General features: G+C 52.7%; 4 protein-coding genes and 1 pseudogene across 4 annotated transcripts; 2 read left to right on the top strand and 3 right to left on the bottom strand.

Annotated features, from left to right (window-relative positions):
• Positions 1-1635: 1635 nt before the first annotated feature.
• SAPIO_CDS5768 lies at positions 1636-3309 on the bottom strand (annotated as a pseudogene; the record flags this gene model as incomplete).
• A 495-nt stretch (positions 3310-3804) lies between these two features.
• On the bottom strand, positions 3805-5675 carry SAPIO_CDS5767 (uncharacterized protein; the record flags this gene model as incomplete). The annotated part of the gene is made up of 3 exons (XM_016788028.1): positions 3805-4757; positions 4817-4978; positions 5618-5675. 3 exons carry the CDS (start codon positions 5673-5675, stop codon positions 3805-3807), a joined length of 1173 nt encoding a protein of 390 aa, XP_016642344.1.
• A 3448-nt stretch (positions 5676-9123) lies between these two features.
• SAPIO_CDS5766 (putative MAP kinase kinase) lies at positions 9124-10961 on the top strand (the record flags this gene model as incomplete). The annotated part of the gene is made up of 4 exons (XM_016788027.1): positions 9124-9168; positions 9242-9967; positions 10037-10698; positions 10808-10961. 4 exons carry the CDS (start codon positions 9124-9126, stop codon positions 10959-10961), a joined length of 1587 nt encoding a protein of 528 aa, XP_016642343.1.
• A 625-nt stretch (positions 10962-11586) lies between these two features.
• Positions 11587-14027, bottom strand: SAPIO_CDS5765 (Uncharacterized protein; the record flags this gene model as incomplete). The annotated part of the gene is made up of 4 exons (XM_016788026.1): positions 11587-13302; positions 13394-13606; positions 13667-13751; positions 13912-14027. The coding sequence occupies 4 exons, from the start codon at positions 14025-14027 to the stop codon at positions 11587-11589; spliced, it is 2130 nt and encodes a 709-aa protein (XP_016642342.1).
• A 2380-nt stretch (positions 14028-16407) lies between these two features.
• SAPIO_CDS5764 (Uncharacterized protein) lies at positions 16408-17676 on the top strand (the record flags this gene model as incomplete). Its single annotated transcript, XM_016788025.1, has 3 exons — positions 16408-16949; positions 17064-17333; positions 17430-17676. The coding sequence occupies 3 exons, from the start codon at positions 16408-16410 to the stop codon at positions 17674-17676; spliced, it is 1059 nt and encodes a 352-aa protein (XP_016642341.1).
• Positions 17677-19067: the final 1391 nt, after the last annotated feature.

Genomic DNA, 19067 nt, shown 5'->3' with positions numbered 1-19067 from the left:
CGAAATATGTGCAGACAGCTTCTGAGCGATCGAGGCATGGTTACGCAATGCTGCATGCATCGCTTCCAACAGGCTGGGGAGCTTTGCAGAAATCAACTTGGAATGAAACTTCAAGCTTCCCTCGGCCCTGCGCATATCGTCTCTTCTCGTGCGTATCCGGAGCAAACGGCATTCAAGCGGTGGCATTCGTACAAGTCCTCAGCCCGCGCAAAGATATCAGGAGCAACTCTCGATCCGCCCGTAGTCGCTCAAGTCGCATTGTGCAAAATCAACTCATGCTTCAGCGCGTCGAGACGCTTCAAATCCCATCACGAGGACATTTCGCGTCGTCCTCGAAATAAAATCTGTAGGTTGCTTTAAAATAAGATTGACAAGAAGAGATATGAGAAAAGACGTTGATCCAAAAAGTTCCTCTAAAATACAGTCTGACGGGAATCCTCTTGCAAGAGAAGTGAGTCCTGCGACTTGGTTCACCTTCGTGACAGGCTCGCTAAAGAGCTTCAAAACCAGACACGTCCTGTTCTCAGATCCCCCGCTCACCATCTCCCCGCCATTATCCAACGCGTCGATGGACTCACGCCCTCTGACCCCGCGATGATTGGCAAGATCGCGACTGGAAAAGATGAGCGATCGAAGCATAAACTTCCTCTGAGGCTGTTTTTTTGGCGAGAGCATCATGAGATCACCTTGGCGGCGTGGGATGGGCTCTCCATGACCTCGTCTCGTCCTCAATCATTCTTGTAATGCTATGCCCCTCATCTTATTAAATGCCTCTTTTCCTCACCTTCCCCCCCCCCCCCCCCCCCCCCCCCCCCCCCCCTCCTTAAGCCTAACCCTCTTACTGCCCCAAGTGTAATATTTACTCCCTTACCCCTTCCTTGGACGAAGCCGAACCAATACCCTCCAGCGCAGAGATCCTTAGCATTGTAGCGAAAGCAATTGTTTCGTCCATCAGCCAAGCCTCACACCCACAACAATGCCCAAAGAGCGAAACTGGGATAACGCGCCTCAGAAGGGGCTTGGCTTGATCAATGCTCCTCAAAGAGCTTACACTCCTACCAAACAGGATCTATAGCGAATGAGCCTTTTCATATAGGAAGGAGAAGAAGAGAGAAAAGAAGCTCGTCGAAATCCGTTCCTATTTGCGGAGTTCTTCACTCCCGACCGCTTACACTTCTGCAACATTTTATCCGCAACCACAGGGATGATGCCTCTCCAAAGGATAAAGAATAAGAAAAAAACCCAGGCCTTGGGAACCTAATTGCATCCGTTCGGGAGCGATAAAAGGGTCATCCTTGTGGCTTTGGCCCGGAAGACCGGGGTTGCCAGATTTAGACGGTTGGAATGGCTCTCCATAGACCTGAAACCCGGGCCAACATCTACGGGTATTTCCTTGGTGGGATCGATTGACGTGTAAAATGTGGGGGTTCCAGGGCGACGACGACAAAAGGGCAAATTGATCGAGGGGTAAGAATGTAATCTCTTTCAGACGTTTCGTGATGACATGTTCTATTTTGCGAACCATGTAGTATATTGAATCAAACTAAAATTTAAGGGAGATGACGAAAAGAATGCAGGAACGCATTGCGAACTCCACATACTCCATGTCTGACATGAACCCTCGTCACCACTCCCTCAAGCTTTGACGCGGAGCTTCTCCTTGCCTCGCTTCCTCTTACCACCGACCTCTCTACCTTCCTCCACCTCGAGCAACGCCTCTCTCTTCTTCTCGCTGACGAGCTTGAGCGCGTCGCGAATCACCCTCGTTTCGAGATTAACTCCCTCCTCCTCCCAGGCATCCATCTGCCGGCCCACGCGGGCCTCGATCGCCAAGACGAGCTCCACATCTCTCTGGCCGACAAAGGTAACGGCCTCACCTTTCCTCCCGGCACGGGCTGTACGACCCACACGATGGATGTAGTCATCCGGGTCGCGGGGTACATCGTAGTTAATGACTAAGCTCACTTCGGGAATGTCGAGACCTCGGGCGGCCACGTCGGTCGCCACCAGGATGCGCGCGGCGGCTGCCCTGAAGCGTCCGAGGTTGTCGGTACGCTGGCGTTGGGGTAGCTTAGAGTGTAGCGAGGTCACCCTGTGGTCGAGGAGACGTAGCAAGTGGTGTAGGAAGTCGGCCGTGGACGTCCTGTTGCAGAAGATAATGACGGTCTTGTTCACGTTGCCCTCAGTCAGTAGGAACGTGTGGAGAAAGTGTTCGCGATGCGTCACTGGCACTTTGAGGTGCATCTGCTTAAGCGTGGCCGGGATAGCGAGCACAGTCGTATCCACCTCGCAGACGAAAGCGGGCTCTTTTCCGGGCTTGGTTGGCATGTTTTTTAGGGCCATGACCTCGGGAGTGATAGTCGCAGTGAACAGCAAAGTCTGCCTCTCTGTCGGCGGGGGTAGGACCGAAAAGCACTCTTCAACATCTGGCAACATACTTCCATGACCGGAGCCATCAAGTAACCTATCGGCCTCATCGAGGACAACATACTTCACACGGCGTAGTCCGCAAATGGTATCTTCTCCCGACGTCCGGATATGGTCTGCGAGGCGGCCAGGCGTGGCAATGACAACATGCGGCCGCTCACCTAGAGCGATGGCCTGTGCCCTCATGTCCGCGCCGCCAGTAACGAGAATAGCCTTCAGGAGACGAGGTGAGGAGATGGCGCTGAATTGCTCGAAGATTTGTAGGGCGAGCTCACGAGTGGGCGTGAGGACGACGGCGAAGATGCCCGAGGGGTCTTCTGCCCACTTCTGGAGGATAGGAACGGCAAAGGCTACCGTCTTTCCGGAACCGGTACGGCTTCCTCCGATACAGTCTCGGCCCTTCAGAATCTCCGGTATGCAGCCTTTTTGAATGCCCGTTGGCCTCCGAATGGCCATGTTGGCTAGTGACTGGACTAGCCATGGCTTGACATTGAGGGAATCGAACGTCGTGTTCGGGTCGGTAGGGGCAAGGATAGGGTTTGCGCCTGTAGCAGAAGCATCATCTTCAACGGCAGCAGGCTTGACCGAGGGTGCCGCAGCCGCACTGGTCTTAGGCTTTATCCTAGATGGTGCTTGGAAATTTGTTCGTTGGACAGGGACTGAAGGAGCCTCCTCGTCGGAGTCATCCTCAACTTCAGCCTCAGTTCGTCTTCGTTTCCGCGGTTCGGGGCTGTCTAGCTGATCAGACTCATTGTCTGAATCGTTTGAAGACGGTGATGAGGACCTTGAGGACCTCGAGGACGAAGGGGATGAGCCCGCAGTCCGGCTCCGATCGGTAGTAGCCCCGGCGCCTACGTGTTTTAGGCGTGCAGCTGACGGCATGCCTGCGTTTCGTCTGAGGTTCTTAAGTTTCGGGTGCGGCGGTGGCTAAGCGTCTTCGAGTTGAGGCTTTCGTCGGTGCGGTTCGCAGACCGAAAATTTCCCCCTTCGACTTTTTTTTTTTTTTTTGGTCCCCTGCTCGAGCGTTGCTTCAGATGCAGTGTAAGAGTTACAGTGGGGCAGACCCTCCTGTAAATTCTTGACCTAGGGCGGGCTTCTGGCCTGGCCACTCTTCTAATCTATAACCTTCGCCAATAGCAAACCTCTTCTTACTGAAGGATACAAGTACCAGGTACCGTCCGCGGACACCGCGAGAGCACATACTTAGCCGAAGATTTTCCATGCTCAGAGTGCTCGAAATTCTGCGTTCACACCGTGCAGGGATGGCCTCAACGGCGTGTTTCTTGACGTCGAGAAATGCAGTAGATGTCAAAGTAAACACTTTGCCCACATCTTAAATCCTCTACAATTTTGAAATCCACACGAGAATGGCTTCTTCTAACTGTTTTCCATGTTACGATCCCATAGTCTATCCACCAGCCACTGAACCGGATATCGGTTTGGAGAGGCGAGATCAGGCAGGTAATTGTACCAGTCAGACTCCTCTCTTGGTGTTAAAATATTCGTAGCCTTGACACTTTCCCAGTACTCTGGATAGAAACCACATGTCTCCCAATCAATAATAGCCGCAATCGTCCATGAGCCATCGTCTGCTTTCTGGACCAGGATATTCGCTGGTCGGATATCCCCGTGTGTAAACACGCATTTCACCGGCAATGTTGGAAGTAGGCTGCGTAGGAGTCGGGTGTAGACGGGGGAGACTGTCTTGGCTCCACTAAAAACCCAATCCTGGAACTCTTGGTCATTGATGATCGGCTTGCGGCTCACGCGGGTGCTACGCCTAATGTCCCTACATGGTAGGCCACCAACCCCACCGACTGTCATGCCATCTGGAAAGGGTAGGGATCTCATCTGGGAGAGGAGGGCATTGAGCTGCGCGCTGATGGATTGCTTCTCGCTGTCTGAAAGCTGGCCCCATGCGGTCTCCAAATTGATCCCCGGCACAAAACTCGTAAACAAGAGGGAATAAATCCCAAATCGCAGCAGGCCATGCGGTTGGGGGACCGGAAACCCGGGCAAGTGTTCTCGTAGGTATGTGAGAGATTGATGCTCAGTCGATGCGTTGTCTTCATTGGCAAGGACTTTAACGGCAAACGTCTCTTTGACCCGGAATACCATGACAGAGGCTGCCCACACGCTCTTATAGAGGACTTCGCTTTCATCTAGGAGGTCTATGAGCGTTTCTGAAAGAGATTTATCGTTCTGTAGAAAGAGCTGGAGTTCGGTTGATGGCTCAAACACGGTAGACACGGCGGCGGTCACGTCGAATCTGGAGCGGACGTCGTCAGGAGGAAAGGAGCGTGTGGCCCCTTTCGCTCGAGAGGGTTCCGCTGAATAGAAACCTAAGTTAGAAGACTAGCGGTGGCGGAAACGTGTAGAAAAGCATTACCTTTTAGTAATTTCAGCTTGTCTGAGTAGTTCTTCGATAGGAGTGAAGCGATATCGACTTCGGGATCCTTTTTGACTGCCTCCCCAAGCCAGCGTAACATGTCACGGTTCCATTTCGCTGCTGGAGTCTTCGGGTTGGCCTTGTTGACCCGATTCTTGGATACTGGGTTAGACATCAGTTGTTGTGTATGCGCATTTAAAAGGTGCTCCAGGTTGGCTCTGCTACTGCTTGGGTGGCAGCATTGAAAGAAACTTGGGAGAAATCTCAACTCCTCTTGCCAGCATAAATTCATAAATTTTCTCACGTGCAGCCTGCAGGTTACTTCCCTCTCGATTCACGATCTTGATACGGCTCTCACCACTCTGCCTCCTCACCCTCGGCCGAGTTCTCATTTTCCACCATCGAACCACAACTGTAGCAGCCACCCATGCCGATGCTCCTTTTGGGTTATCCAGAGCGTGGAAAATGGACAATGTCGAGACGCTACGAAGGTACAATTTGGCCAATCACACATCATAAATTCCAAGGTGGCATTCTAGATTCAGGGCTAATGTGGGCCACGGCCAATTGGGTTCCGCCCCCGCATAAACGCGCGCTTGATGAAGGAGATGAGAAGGGCGAAATTCGTCGAGCATTCGTCGAGCGTTCTGCAATTTTGGCGATCCCTTGTCGCCCCAGATGGTCGGTAATCTGGGAGACGTGTGCCGTGGAATCCATACCACGGCGGCATTGGCCCTTGTTCAGGATCCGATATGGGCGATACTTCGTATACTGCCTACTAGTGAGCAGAGAGCTACTCACATGTCCATGAAACAAGAGCGACTGTTCGCTCCGGTCTAGCGGAGGCCTCGAAGGTCATGTTCAGCATCCAACGAAGGGATTGTCATAGTTGTGTTGCCCATACAATGAACTCTCGATTTATAATTCATCCCAACTAATCCTATAATACCGACGTAGTGGAGTTAATCTAGAGCGGAACCACTTCATAAAGTCTAAGTTATAAGTAACTACACCTAGCTGGTAGTGAGGAATCATGCCCGCCGCCATGAGCAAGTCCTTGGCGTTGGAGAATGGATCTTTTCAAGCACAGCAAGAGGCTCCTCCCTCATCTGAATTTCTACACCTCGGCGTAATAACTTTATATACGATGGCATGGAAAGCTTTTCCAACCGAGCAGCTCAAGCAGTAGCGACTGCGCCCAATGGCCAAGTGGTCAAAGGAGCGCTCAGAAGGTTAGAAAATTGCAAATTTCGTAGCTCGCGGCAAGGAATCAGGAGTTTGATCCAGAGAGCGCGCTACGAGTGAGCTTTTTGCTCTTTTTCCTTTTTGTTTTCCCTTCGAGCTTTACTTTTCTTCTTTTTGGTTATTCGGCCTTGCCATGCCAGCTAGATGGTGGTCCAGATGGCGGTCCCTACCGCCATTAACCATTCTTGTCGGTCCAATGTTTGCTGGCTTATTTCTACGGGACAATCATGCTGTCGAAGAATAGCGTTAATGGGCCCGTCCATTCGCTTTGGCGTGCATTCGTCCGAGGAAGGAATCGAAATCACGATACTCTCATCGTGGTCGACAGAACTGATTGGCTACCAGGAGCATATGAGAGGCTAGCCGGAAGAGGCATCACGCCAAGAATCACCATCCCTGAGCGATTGCTGGCAGGGGACGCATACGTCGTACAAGCCAAAGCACCCAGTCATATCCCAGAAATGTCGATTTGGTCCATACAAATTCATGGACAATGCCATTATGAGATCGAAGTGAAAAGGCGTCAGGTTTCAGGTTACAAAGAATTCCGAAGTACTCCAAGGCATGCGCCTCGATCCGCCCATCGAATTTCAGAGTTCCGCATGAGGGCTGGCTTGATCTTCTGTAGGTTCAAGTACGATTTCCCTTGGTTTTAACCCTTTCCCTGGTAGAGGCTGCCTTGGTCTTGCCAATTGGCAGAGACCGCAGACCGCAATGTCGACTCGTCTTCGAAGTAGATGCACTTTGTAGGGGGTACGAAGTGTAAGATCTATGGACTGGTGATGCCCTTCTCGCATCGAGCTGTCGTGATTGGACCTGATCCGGCGGAGCCAACTCGGCGTGTTTAGGAAAAGGACTCTCTGTTCCCCCTCATCGCCATCCATTCTTACACAACCTCCCCGGATCCGGAATGTGAATGCACATTTGAACTTGGTACACTGCATAGTAATTTAATGTTTTCCCCCTCCGCCGGCGGCCCCCAAGTACCATCCTGCAATCCTGCGGTCGGGACCCACGGCCCATTCCAACATCACGTTGATTGTCAGTGGTCAAGAGCTGTGAACTGAACAATGGACCGACTTCCCCGGGATCCCGTGCAGTCACATTTCCAGTGATGGGGCCACAATTCCAATCTGACGCTGTCTGACTCCAACACCGAATTCCATCGTTTCACCGAACAGCAGACCTTCCACCTTCTTTCTCCTCCCGCCTTGAGTGTCCTCGGCCCTCCTGCCTGTAAGCTTCTACAGAGTAAACGCACGAGAAACCGGGCATTGGGCAATTGTGTGAAGGACTTGGGCTCTGGCTCTTAAGGACGGGAGCCGATGCTGGCGGGCCCCTCAATGTGACAAGGGTGGTCGGTGCGCATCCATTGGCAGCTTTTGTCCCAGGTTCAAATGTTCCTGTTTGATGCGTGAGGGGTTCGAAGTTGAGCGCTAAGGAGCATCGAATGAAGAGCAGGGGTTGGAGAATTTTAGGGCTTGACCGGCAGGTTCCCCGCCCGCCCCCAGCCAGGCTAGGCTTGAGGGGGGCTGCTCCTGCAGACTTCACCACCAACCTGCCGCAGACTGCGAAGCAGGACTTGGAGTTCAAGTGCCATATGTCAACATGAAGTATATTGATGCCTGCCGCCTCGTCTTCTTTGTTGATCCAGAGTACCATCCTTGTATACCTCTCTCATCCTCTCAAGTGCTATGCGTCATGTGCTATGGATAAGTCGATGTACTTCGTTCATATTATTGCACATTACAAGTTATCAACGAGCATGGTCTTGACTGGACACAGCGGCAGAGGGGTCGACCGGTCATCCCGAAGTTGAGTTGTTGCGTTGCGGTCGAGGGACGAACACGGGCTTCTGGGGGGAGGACCTGGCCAAACACTATGATTGATCCTTATTCGAAATGAACCTACAAAATCCGATTACGAGGCTGTCCAAAGTCTCACCGAGTTGTTATCTGTTCTTCAATGTTCCCATAACAATTTAATAATGAAAGATGCACATGTCGCCCTATAATTGTACTGATGCCCATCATTTTAACACGCGCAACTGGTCTGAAACCCCTTCATTGACATAGTTGTAACTTGTGCCTGACTCGGCTTCCCGTCCTGCCCTGGTTCCATCCGAATCCCAGTCAAATTGATGCCGCCAATTGATAATAACACATTCCACTCTTGGACCAGCCCAGCTCAGCCCAGGCGCCTTGGTCCAGGCCACCCCAGTACAAAGCGTGGTACGTAGTTGTAGGACTGGGGTACATCACTCAATTGTACAATTGTACTCGTGTCCATCCCAGTCCAGTCTCTCCCACCTGGCGACTGTCACTGTTACAACTGCGACTGACCCTGCCTGGCAATGCGCTCAACCTGCTGTCTTGTTGATCCTCCCCGCCTTTGTTCTTTGTTCCCACTTCCTTCTTCAGGTCACAACTTCAGCCATCAAAAGCCTCGCCACCCCTCCCCCTTCTCTTCCCCTTATATTGTAACTCTCGATCATTCCGGCCACGTCTTGTTGGACTGGATCATTGCTTACGGGCTTCGGGTCTCGCCTTTTACCCCCTCCCCCCACGATACTGTATATGCGAGATCCAAAGTCATTTCCAGTCGTTTTAGATTCCTTCATTTTCTCTACCACCTACCTACCACACGAGCCGGAATACTCGCAGTCCTCTCTCCGCCCCTATCTACGCTGAAACTTCACGCCTTATTCCAGTCTTTCGTTAATGACGAACGAGTAGTTCTTTATTTTGCTTGAGTTCTTGCATGTTAGACAGCGTTATATATTCCGACTGCCGAGTAATCGATCCGCCATCTTTCGTTACCCGAGCATACCTTTCCTGACTCCCGCTCCCAAATCCTCTGGCCGACACCTTCGAACCAACAACTATTTCCCATAGCTCAAGCAACACGTCTCGCCTGCCAGGAGCCGACCGATAATCAGTCAACGGCTTCGGCCCTTGCTCTAGTCAAAGACCGAGACTGGGCTCTCTGGAGCTCTCTCTTACATATATCAACCGTCATCCTCTATACATACTAGCAATCTACACTAATTCAGCCTACTCAAAATGGCCGACCTCTCTGCCCACCCCCAGGGAGATGCCCCCCTGCCCGTACGTAAACCTCCGCGCACAAAAGCCTTGTCAATGCGCCTGAAGGAGTGGTGGAACTAACTGAGCGCCCCAGGTCCCGCCAACGACAAGCTCTATCCAACCCCCCTCCACCACCATCCCGACGATGTCTGCGCCCGCTCCCCTTCTCCGACCCGCTCTTGGCGGCCGTGGCGGACGAGCCCCGAGGTTAGGCCTCGCGATTCCCGCCTCCCCCAACGTTAAGGCCGTCTCTCCAGCGGGCGGTCCTGCTCCCGCACCCTCGAGGCCGCCGCTTCCTACACTGAATATCAACACCCCCGCGGGCAGTAAAGTTTCTGCCTATTCACAACCCCCTCGAAGTAGCAATATCCAGCCCGGCCAATCTGCGGGCGGCGGTAGCGAGAGCAGCGCCGCCCATTCTAGGTCGGGCAGCTTCGGTCCCTTCGATGGTCGAGCGAGCAATCCCACATCAGCTGGCTCTCAATACTCCGCCCTTTCCTTCGCATCACAGTTCGGCCTTGACGTTTCAAGGGCACAGGGAACTCCGGATCCGGTGTCTGCCGTGGGATCCTTATACTCTGAACGGAGCGACGGCGGCGTTGGTATGGAGCGGGATGGTAGCCTACAGGGTCTCGAGGCCTTTGACCAACTGAGTCTCGACCGTGGCCGAACAAAGGATGTTGAGGAGCTCGACAACGAGGCGTGGCAGATTGCCAATATGGAGAAGAGGATAGTCCAGCTCGGAAACCTCGGCGAGGGTGCTGGCGGTGCTGTGACGAAGTGTATGCTCAAGGGCGGGAAGACGGTGTTCGCTCTCAAGGTTCGTCACCATCACCAAGCGTCACAAGTTCTTGCTCTCCTTTTTGAATGCGAACTCACCCGAGTATAGGTCATTACTTCGAACCCGGACCCGGATGTTAAGAAGCAAATCGTCCGAGAACTCGACTTCAACAAGGGCTGCGCTTCAGAGCACATCTGTCGCTACTACGGTGCATTCGTGGATCCCTCGACTGCCAGCATTTTTATCGCCATGGAGTTCTGCGAAGGCGGATCCCTCGATAGCATCTACAAGGAGGTGAAGCGTCTCGGCGGTCGCACAGGAGAAAAGGTGCTGGGCAAGGTCGCCGAGGGCGTTTTGGGCGGTCTCACATATCTTCACAGTCGACGCATCATTCACCGTGATATAAAACCTTCCAACATTCTGCTCTGTCGGAATGGCGAGGTGAAGCTGTGCGACTTCGGCGTGTCAGGCGACTTCGGCACCAAGGGTGAGGCGGATACGTTTATCGGGACCAGCTACTACATGGCGCCCGAGCGAATCACGGGCAAGTCGTACACCATTACGTCCGACGTGTGGTCCACTGGTGTCACCTTGCTTGAGGTCGCACAGCATCGGTTCCCCTTCCCTGCCGATGGCACAGAGATGCAGCCTCGCGCAGGGTTGATTGACCTGCTGACGTACATTGTCCGCCAACCTATTCCGAAACTCAAGGATGAGCCGGAGAACAATATCGTGTGGAGCGACAACTTCAAATACTTTATTGAGTGCTGGTGAGTTTTTATATATCTTGACCCGAAAATATATTTCGGCTGTCATCGAACCTGCCCCGTGCTTGTATGTATGTATGTCATGGATTTGACTAACTTTATCGATTGATAGTCTTGAGAAAGAGGGATCTAGGAGGGCGACGCCATGGAGGATGCTAGAGCACCCATGGATGGTTGAGATGAAGGCGAAACGAGTGAATATGAGCAAATTCCTCTCCCAGGTCTGGGGTTGGGATGAGCAGCAGGCCGCTCCCGCCGCGGCTTAGACGCCGAATTGATTCCGGAACGGGGAAAGGACTGTTGACATTTCCTTTCCCCTGCAGCTCATCATTCCGTTGCGGCCTTGCAGGAGCTGCAATTACATCTGTCGAGGTTACACCACCGACGAATCTTTTATAGACCGGACCAGACTGTTTCGAGAACGAACAAAAGAAGCTTCGGGTATGGATAGGTTAAAGGGCACACACAGACCGTATTCCATCTTTTGGGATATGAAAGATGGCCCACTCTCCTCTTCGGTTCCCTTTGATTTTGGGTTTCACCGTATTTTCCTTTTTGACGTCAATGGCATGAACGGCTTAGCGGTCTCGGTGGATTGGTTTCATGTCGGAGAAGGAAATGGATGGGATGAATGAATGGTATTGGATGTGTACAGCCAGTTTTTTTGGTTTTGGTTTATTCTTGGAATCCAAGGAGAATATGACAGCATGAAAGCAAACTTTTTTTTTTCCATGAAGGCGCATGTTTGGGGTGTGATGATCGCGGTGCCAGGCTGATACGTGCCATCCAGTCCCTCATCAACATGATGTGTCCAGGAGGCATCTGAAAGTTATTACATTGGCTTAGGACAAATATCGTCTACACTCCAGACTTACAAACTTTTAAAATCATTCAAGACCGACTGCCCGCAGCTTGCTCATCAGGCGAAAGACCCATCTCCCTGATAGCCACCGTCGCATATGCACTCCTACCCAGTTGAAAGTGCAGAATAGCAGCAACCTTGTCCGCCACAGGGGTATTCGTCTCCTCCGCCCCCGCCATCTCCACATCCGCTGGAGCCTCCACCCCAGGCTCCGACTCGACCTTCGTCTTCTTAGCCGGATTTTCCCCAGACGTCTCTCCTTCCTCGTCTTCCAAATTTCTCTTCCCAACGCCGCCACGCTTCTGCTTCCTCGCCTGCTCCTCCTGCTCCCTCTTCTCCTTCATAAGAAGGTCCAAGTCCGTAGGATACATCTGCTCATTGTCGTCCGCGTACGCGCGCACCTCTACGCTCGGCGCATCATGGAACCTCGTAATAAGGTGTCTATATCTCCCCGGCACCGTAAACTCCTTGTGGCTCTTCGGCAAATTCAACGGATCCAGGGCGCCGTTCTCGGGGCGGCCCATGAACTCGCGGTAGAATTCGCCAACGGCGTTTTTCGGGAGAAGCGTGCTCGTTCCGGCGCTGGGGAGAACGACGTCGAAGATGGTATAGGCGCCGCTAGTGGCTTCTTCGGCGGTTAAGGGCCGGGCGGAGACGGCGATTTCATCGTCGTCGTCTTCGGGAAGATCGGTGACTACTTCTTCCTCGTCTTCGCCGGCTTCGGTTTGTTCTGCAGCAGCAGATTTGTCGTCGATGATGACGAGGTCGCCTTCTACGACTTTTCCGCCGTAGAGAGCCCAGCGTTTGCTAGCCGCATGGTTCCACACGTAGGATTGGTAAGCGTGGAGGTACAATGAGCGTAAGTTCCGGGGAAGGTGGAGTAAGGCGCCGGCGTAGTCCCCCCGCGCGCTCGGCGACCGACCGAGGTGGTTGATGATTGTGGACTCGGCGACGAAGCGCTTGGGAAGGTGTTTCAAGGCCTGAGTGGCGTTGTGCTGGGTTTGGAAGACGTGGCAAGCGAGCGCGCGGTTGTACTCGTCGTGCCTGGCGTTGCTCTTCGGCAGGTCCGCCGGCGGCGGGTCGTCGAGCACCGAGGGGTCGTATTGTAGAAGTGCGTTGACTGCTTCCTCTAACTTGCCGCCCATGATCATCATGCCGATCTTGTTGGTGCCCGTCGCGTAGCTGCCGAAGCGCTGGTGGCCGAAGTAGTTGATCCAGCCGTTTTTGTACATGCTGTCTAGCGTCCCTTGTAAGGACGACTGGAGGGTCTCGACTCTCTCGGACACGGACTTTCCCTGGTCCTGGGAAAAGTGGCAGTCTTTCACGACAATGGTGAATTCGTTGCCCTTGAGCTGGCCCAGACGTATAGCGTCATGGCTATACATGTAATCGCCGGTCTTCATGCCGTAGAGCTTAGGGTTAAGTCTAGCAAGGTCGGTGGCTGTCCGCTGGCGGACGGAACAGCGCTGCACGGTAGCCGCGCGACGGTCCTTGGTACCCGCGAAGTTGATCGAGCGGGACTTGAGCGCCAGCATGCGGGAGATGAGGCTCACGGCCTCCATGGTGTCTCGATTCTCTTTGAAGAGGGTGAAGTGGAGGAATTCGCCGCTGCCGGGACAGTCGACGCGGAGCTTGGAACCTTTGTTCTTGTTCTTGGTGCGGTTGGATTTGCGCTTGCTGGCGACGATGGCGCCCGTTGGGTCGGTTGTGGTGTCGATTTCAGACTTGAATATCCTTCTCACTTCCTATGCCAATGTACTCCAGTCAGTTTTTCTCTGCGCGGAAAGTCTACGGGGAAGAACCTGGTGCTTGTTCTCTTTTCGGGGCGAGTCGTACTTGGTGAATCTTGGATCTTGTTGCTTTGTCTTCGATGAGACCAGTGCTGGCCGAAGTCTTCGCCTGCGCGTTGGCAGACTTGTACATGTCTACCAGCTTCTCTGCAAACTCGGTTGACGTGAGATCTTTGAGAGCTGCTACGTCCTCTACCGGAATATCTGGCTTCTCAGCAGCATCATTCTCCAATGAGGGAGTCGGGGGTGGCCGATTGTTCTACGGCGAACGTTAGAGAGGTGAACCTGAAATTTCATGTACAATAGGTAGTATCCGTACATCTTTGGGTGCCTCAATATTGCAGTTCCTCAAGTGTAAGACAGATCCGTCTTTCTGAATTTCATTGACTAGGAAGTCAGTACGTCTATATAAGAATATATATCAGTCTCTGCGAACACTTCAAGCCCCCCTTCTGACTTCCCGACCAGTTACTTTCTCGCCATTGGTCCCTCCAACCGCCAGCCATTCGTTCGGAACGCATCGGCTCGAAAAGAGAAAAGAAAAGAGGTGTCATCTAAATATACCTGTGTCGCATGATTCCCTGCCAGAACGTCGGTGGCGTAGAGACCCTCTCAGTGATGCCAATGGAGGTATCAAAGGCTGCGCTGCTGCGCTGGATGTCCGGGCGCGTCGAGGCCATTTGGAAGATGCGCTGGAATACTCGCGTTATATGTTGGGAGAGAGTCGCGCTTATCATGAACGGGCCTTAAACGGGCTTCAAAGTCCCATGCCCTGTGATAAAACACTCAGTGGGTATGAGATTTTCTCATCTAAAAGCAATTCGAGACGAAAAATATAAAAATAAAAATAAAAAAAATGTGAAAGTTCAAGTTCCCAACTTCCACCTGGTGACAGCTGGCCTTCCACCAAGCTCCAAAGAGACCCTGTAACCGATTGTCAACAGCTGCTGGTTCCTGGAGCCAGCGTTGCTTGTCTCTCTCATTCCCATTTCAATCATGATGATAGCGCAGGACGGAGGGATTGTCATGGGGCTAATTAATACCATGGCACAATAGATTTCTAAGTTACAGCCAAGTTCACCGGTTGGTCTGGGACTCTGGGGTCTTCACTTTCCTGGAGAGAGTCTCGTGGATATCCACTCCAAGCTGCAGAAGCCAAGGCATGCGCATCCATCAATTGGTTGAGGACAGGGAAAATGGCTGCTCGCCACGAGGCACGTCACAACGGTTTCCGTCTTCCAGAACTTCGAAGAGCGCTATTGGCGGTAGCGGCATCCTTTCCGAAAAGAAGACGCGGCGCTGAATGGAGGATTGACAGCTCTGTGGAGCGTGCCATTGACAATGTCTGTGCTGCCGCCGTCCCATCCTATCCGCCTGGGTAGATCCAAGCTTACAGTAGATGCATTCATCTAATATTCTGTGTTAGGACCGGGACGTTTGACTTTGGTTTGGGCTGTCGAGATCGAGAGATACTATGAAGTAGTATATCCATGCGGGTTAGGGAGATGTGATATCGGACGAAACACCTCGAATTAATCAAATCGGGCGTTGATGCCTTCGCCAACATACTCCTCGCAGGGTACTGGAAATAATGCGTGCAATCTCAATTTTCCTCTCACTTTAAGCCTGTCCAGTCACAGGGCATGGTCCTATTCTTCGATGTCACTCACGACGAGGGATGCCATGAAAGACCCCGATTCAACGCGTATCATTGATATCCCCGTTTCATCCGAGCTCCGCAAAGCTCAAGCTGATCTAGGATCCCAGGGACCCCAGCTTCCAAGGACCCCAGCCCATCAAATGGTTGCATTATTACGAAGTACACTAGCAATCTAAAAAGCTCTGGGCACCAGTCCGATCACCTTGGTCAATGTCTTGGTGTTGTACCTCTTCGAACAGTCCTCGCGGCCGTCACCATTGCTTGAACACGTTTACGAAATATTGATGAAAGAATTAGCTTTAAGCTTTGGGCTAGGCGAAACTTCTTTGCGTCTTCGTTGCATCAATTGATCCGTTTCCCGCACGCTTACGAGGATGAGACCAACCCTCTCTCTACCTCGGTCTCGGTCGGGACATTTCGAAAGCCACAAATCCCGAGAGTCACAGACGGATTGTCACTGCATTGTCCCTTGATCCCTTGCTTGTTCCCCGTGGAAGAAGGCTAGCTCGTGTGCCCCCAAGTACGAAGGAATAGGAACAAATGATTACACGACAGGCAGCACCTCGCATCATATGAAGCCCATCGCTGATCCTCCAATGTCCCCGACCCCGAACCGCCGGGACGCCATGCCATATACGAAGTCGACACCACCACCTTTTCCCCCCTTTCCAATTTCCTCGTTGCAAGGAATCCATCCTGGGCTAGAACACATGGTGGGTCTGTTTGCTTCTGATGGCTGCCACACTATCCCCCCGCCACACTGTCCATTTGGAAGCTCTCCGCAGAAAAGAAAGGGCCTGGAAAAGTCCTCATCTGCAAGGAGCTCCGGGTGCGGCTCGCATGTGGATCCCTGCCCTGTGTCTAGAACTCTGTATGTTATGAAGTAGATCTACGAAGTATCCTAGAATTTCTCCCCTCTTCCCCATGTTCGCACGTCCCTAGTCGAGATTCGTGATAATAGTCCCAGGACAAGGGAAGATTGAGCTGTCAGAACAATAGTCATTGTTCTCCTCCGCACCCGCTTCTTGATCCAAGCTTCTCAACCGCCGCTACCGTTTCCTCCCCGGTGACCGACGCGAGAAAGGCTTCTGCATGCTGCCGTCTTGAGGTTGGACATGCGCTGCCTTGTAGTCGTTGGTGCTTTTTCAAGTTGATTGGAATGAATAAAATGTTTGCTTCTTCTTCCTCCTCTTCATCCTAATTACCTTTCGTCCGACCCCGAAATTGACATACACTTTCTCGCTCGACTTGAATATCTACAAGTTGGAAACGACCCAAGTGGTCTTGTGGCCGTCCCTTTTGCTCCCTTCCTCTCTCTCGCCTCGGGGAATTCCAACATCTCCCTTGAAAACCTGCCGTAACCCCCACCATCTACATCCACATCTCCCTTACCTCCCATCATGCCTCAATCCGAGGGAAGTTCGCCAACCCACACCCGGGCGAATTCCAACGCCTCGACCGCCCACGCTCCCAAGCGCGCAAAACTCCCCGTCCTCGCCCGAATCTGCGACGACATCCGCGCCTCCATCCTCGGTTACAGACCCCCCGGGCCCTGGCCCCACCTCACCGAGCTCTCTAGCCTCATAGCGGCCTTCCTACAAGACGAGGAGACGCCCTCCATGCACGTCAACTTCGAGACCATCAAGGCGTGCCGTCTTGACAAGCTCCTCGAGGATATCTTAGATCCTAAACATCATCCGCCGAGGCCGCCCGAGGAGCTACGCGAGCTTGTGGCTAATGCCGAGCGCTTGCAGACGGCGTGGACGGGGAGGTTTGGGGAGGAATATTCTTCCATTGACGAGATGAGGGGTAACGAGCTTGTTCAGGCGGGGCAGTTGAGGGATCTGTATTTTAGTATTCAGGATGGGAAGCCTGGGTGGAGGATACGGAGGTTCAGGAGGCCGTCTGAGGAGCTTACCACCACAGCCTTTGAACCAGGACAGTAAGTTGCCCTTTGGGGTTTGGGACGGAAACCCTTTTTCCTTTCCCCCCCCCCCCAACTTTTTTCTTTCTCTCTCACCCTCTTCTCTCTTCCTTACTGACCCCTCTGCCAAAGATGGTTCGTCAACATGGCGAGCGCTTATCGCAACGGCATGGCCGGCGACTCCATGGAGACTCTGTCCAAGAATGGCATGAAGGTCCTACCCCTTCTTTGGGGCAGGGAAGAACGAAACGACCGGGAGACGACGAGATATACTCGAGACGGAGGCGCATCAGAGATGGTCCACTCTCTGCTCTCCCATGTGGGCCAGCGGATACATATTCTCCGGGGCCACAAGCTCCGCAGTCCTTATGCCCCAGAAGCTGGCGTCCGCTACGACGGAATGTGAGTATACAAGTCACACACACACTCCCTTTCTCCCGTGTTGTTACTTGAACCCGCGTTCGGATCTCGCAGTTCTCTAATACCTAAGTCCCATAGATACATCCTCCGCAGCTTCGGCCTCAAGCTTGATCCCCTCACCGACACCTACCGCATGACCCTCATCATCGAACAAGCCTCGGGCCAAGAGCGCGTAGAAGCTTTCCAGGCCATACCTCGACCTTCACAGCTCGACGACTGGCGGCTGTATGAGAGGATAGAGGAGGCCGAGATTCAGCGGGTGGGTAAAGATGGTTTTGAAACGTGGCGGGAAATGCAGAAGGAGGAGGATCGCGTTGCCTTCTAGCTCGAATCGCGGGCGAAGGGCTTTCGATTCTGTGGGATGCTGTGGGCGAGTTCTTCGGCGCAACTCATGATGGGAGGACTTCTGCGGGCTATAACGGGGAAAACTGGTGCCCCGGGTTTCATGGTAATCGTGTATGGAGGGTAGAATGCGCGGAAAATCGGATGGAAAGGGTGAGTTTGTATGATAAACAGGATGAAACAGGATGGAAAACAGGGTTTCTCGTGTGGCTGCCACCCGTCCGTTCGGTCGGGACACCACATTTAGAGAGGATGATAGCAATCTGGGAACGAGTTAGGCGCTCGATGCTGTATGATTCGGTGTAATAAAATAATGAACATTCCAAAGGCAAGCCTCAGAGAATGGCAACTAGAATGGGGTCCTTGATAAGATTTTCCACCATCGCCAGACCTCCTTTTAATTACTCTACATTACCCTAGATTGTCGAATTCCCCCAACATAAGAAGAGCAGAAGAAAAAAGGGGTGTAACAGCCCTCGACTGGTTTCGAACCAACCACCTACACCCTACAGTCCCCACTTCAACTCCTCCAAGACAGCTCGAAAGGCATCACAAACTCAACAGAGCCCGAATGAAGACTCGGGAGACTCTCGCACACATAGACGAGGGGGTAAAAAGATCGAATATAATCAAAGATAAATCCAGCAAAAAAGAAGTCCCACTTCTCCCTCCCCAAGTCCCAATTTCCTCCACGTCTCATGGTTTGACCAGACCGGGTTCCACGCCGGCGCCTTGCAGAAGTAGCTTGTAAGCAGTGCGTCACCGCTCGATCACTTGAGCTTCCATGAGACGTTGTGAATCCTGACCCAAATCTCATTCACAACACATGCTCACGCGCAAACCTCCACTCTCCGAACTCCGGAGGAGCATCTGACCGGAATGAGCAGGACAGTCACAGCATGAAGTCCATACCGGCCGATGCGCGTTCGAGGAAATAGATAGCTCGTGAGGCCGGTTGAGACTCCTTCCCAGGTCTTCTCGTGCCCGGACCCCACTCGGATGCCCAGAAGTTGAGCGCGGCAGCCGGAATGCTTGTGGTAGGATCCCCAAGCGAACTGGAGTAAGGATGGCGGAGTGATGATGTCTATAATGTCAAGGGGCATGTGCGTATCAAGGAACGCTCAAAAGTGCTCGACATTCCTCTAAACACGGAGCAGTAATGTAGCTACCACTAAGCTCTGGGTGTGGTTCTGCATTTTCCTCTAGGGGCTGGGACGAATTACTGACAGGCAATTATACGACATAAAATGCCCTTCTGGTATGGCGCAGCCTTTTTCACCTTTCCGGGGGTTGTGGTGAAGATCTATGTAGGGACATAAACAGCATCAAATGGCCGAAGAGGGGGGAGCCTCTGTCAAGCACCGTCAGCCCAGT

Source organism: Scedosporium apiospermum, assembly GCF_000732125.1.
Source record: "Scedosporium apiospermum strain IHEM 14462 chromosome Unknown SEQ_SAPIO_0099, whole genome shotgun sequence".
NCBI classification, from domain to species: domain Eukaryota; kingdom Fungi; phylum Ascomycota; class Sordariomycetes; order Microascales; family Microascaceae; genus Scedosporium; species Scedosporium apiospermum.
This window is presented reverse-complemented; position numbering and strand designations above follow the sequence as displayed.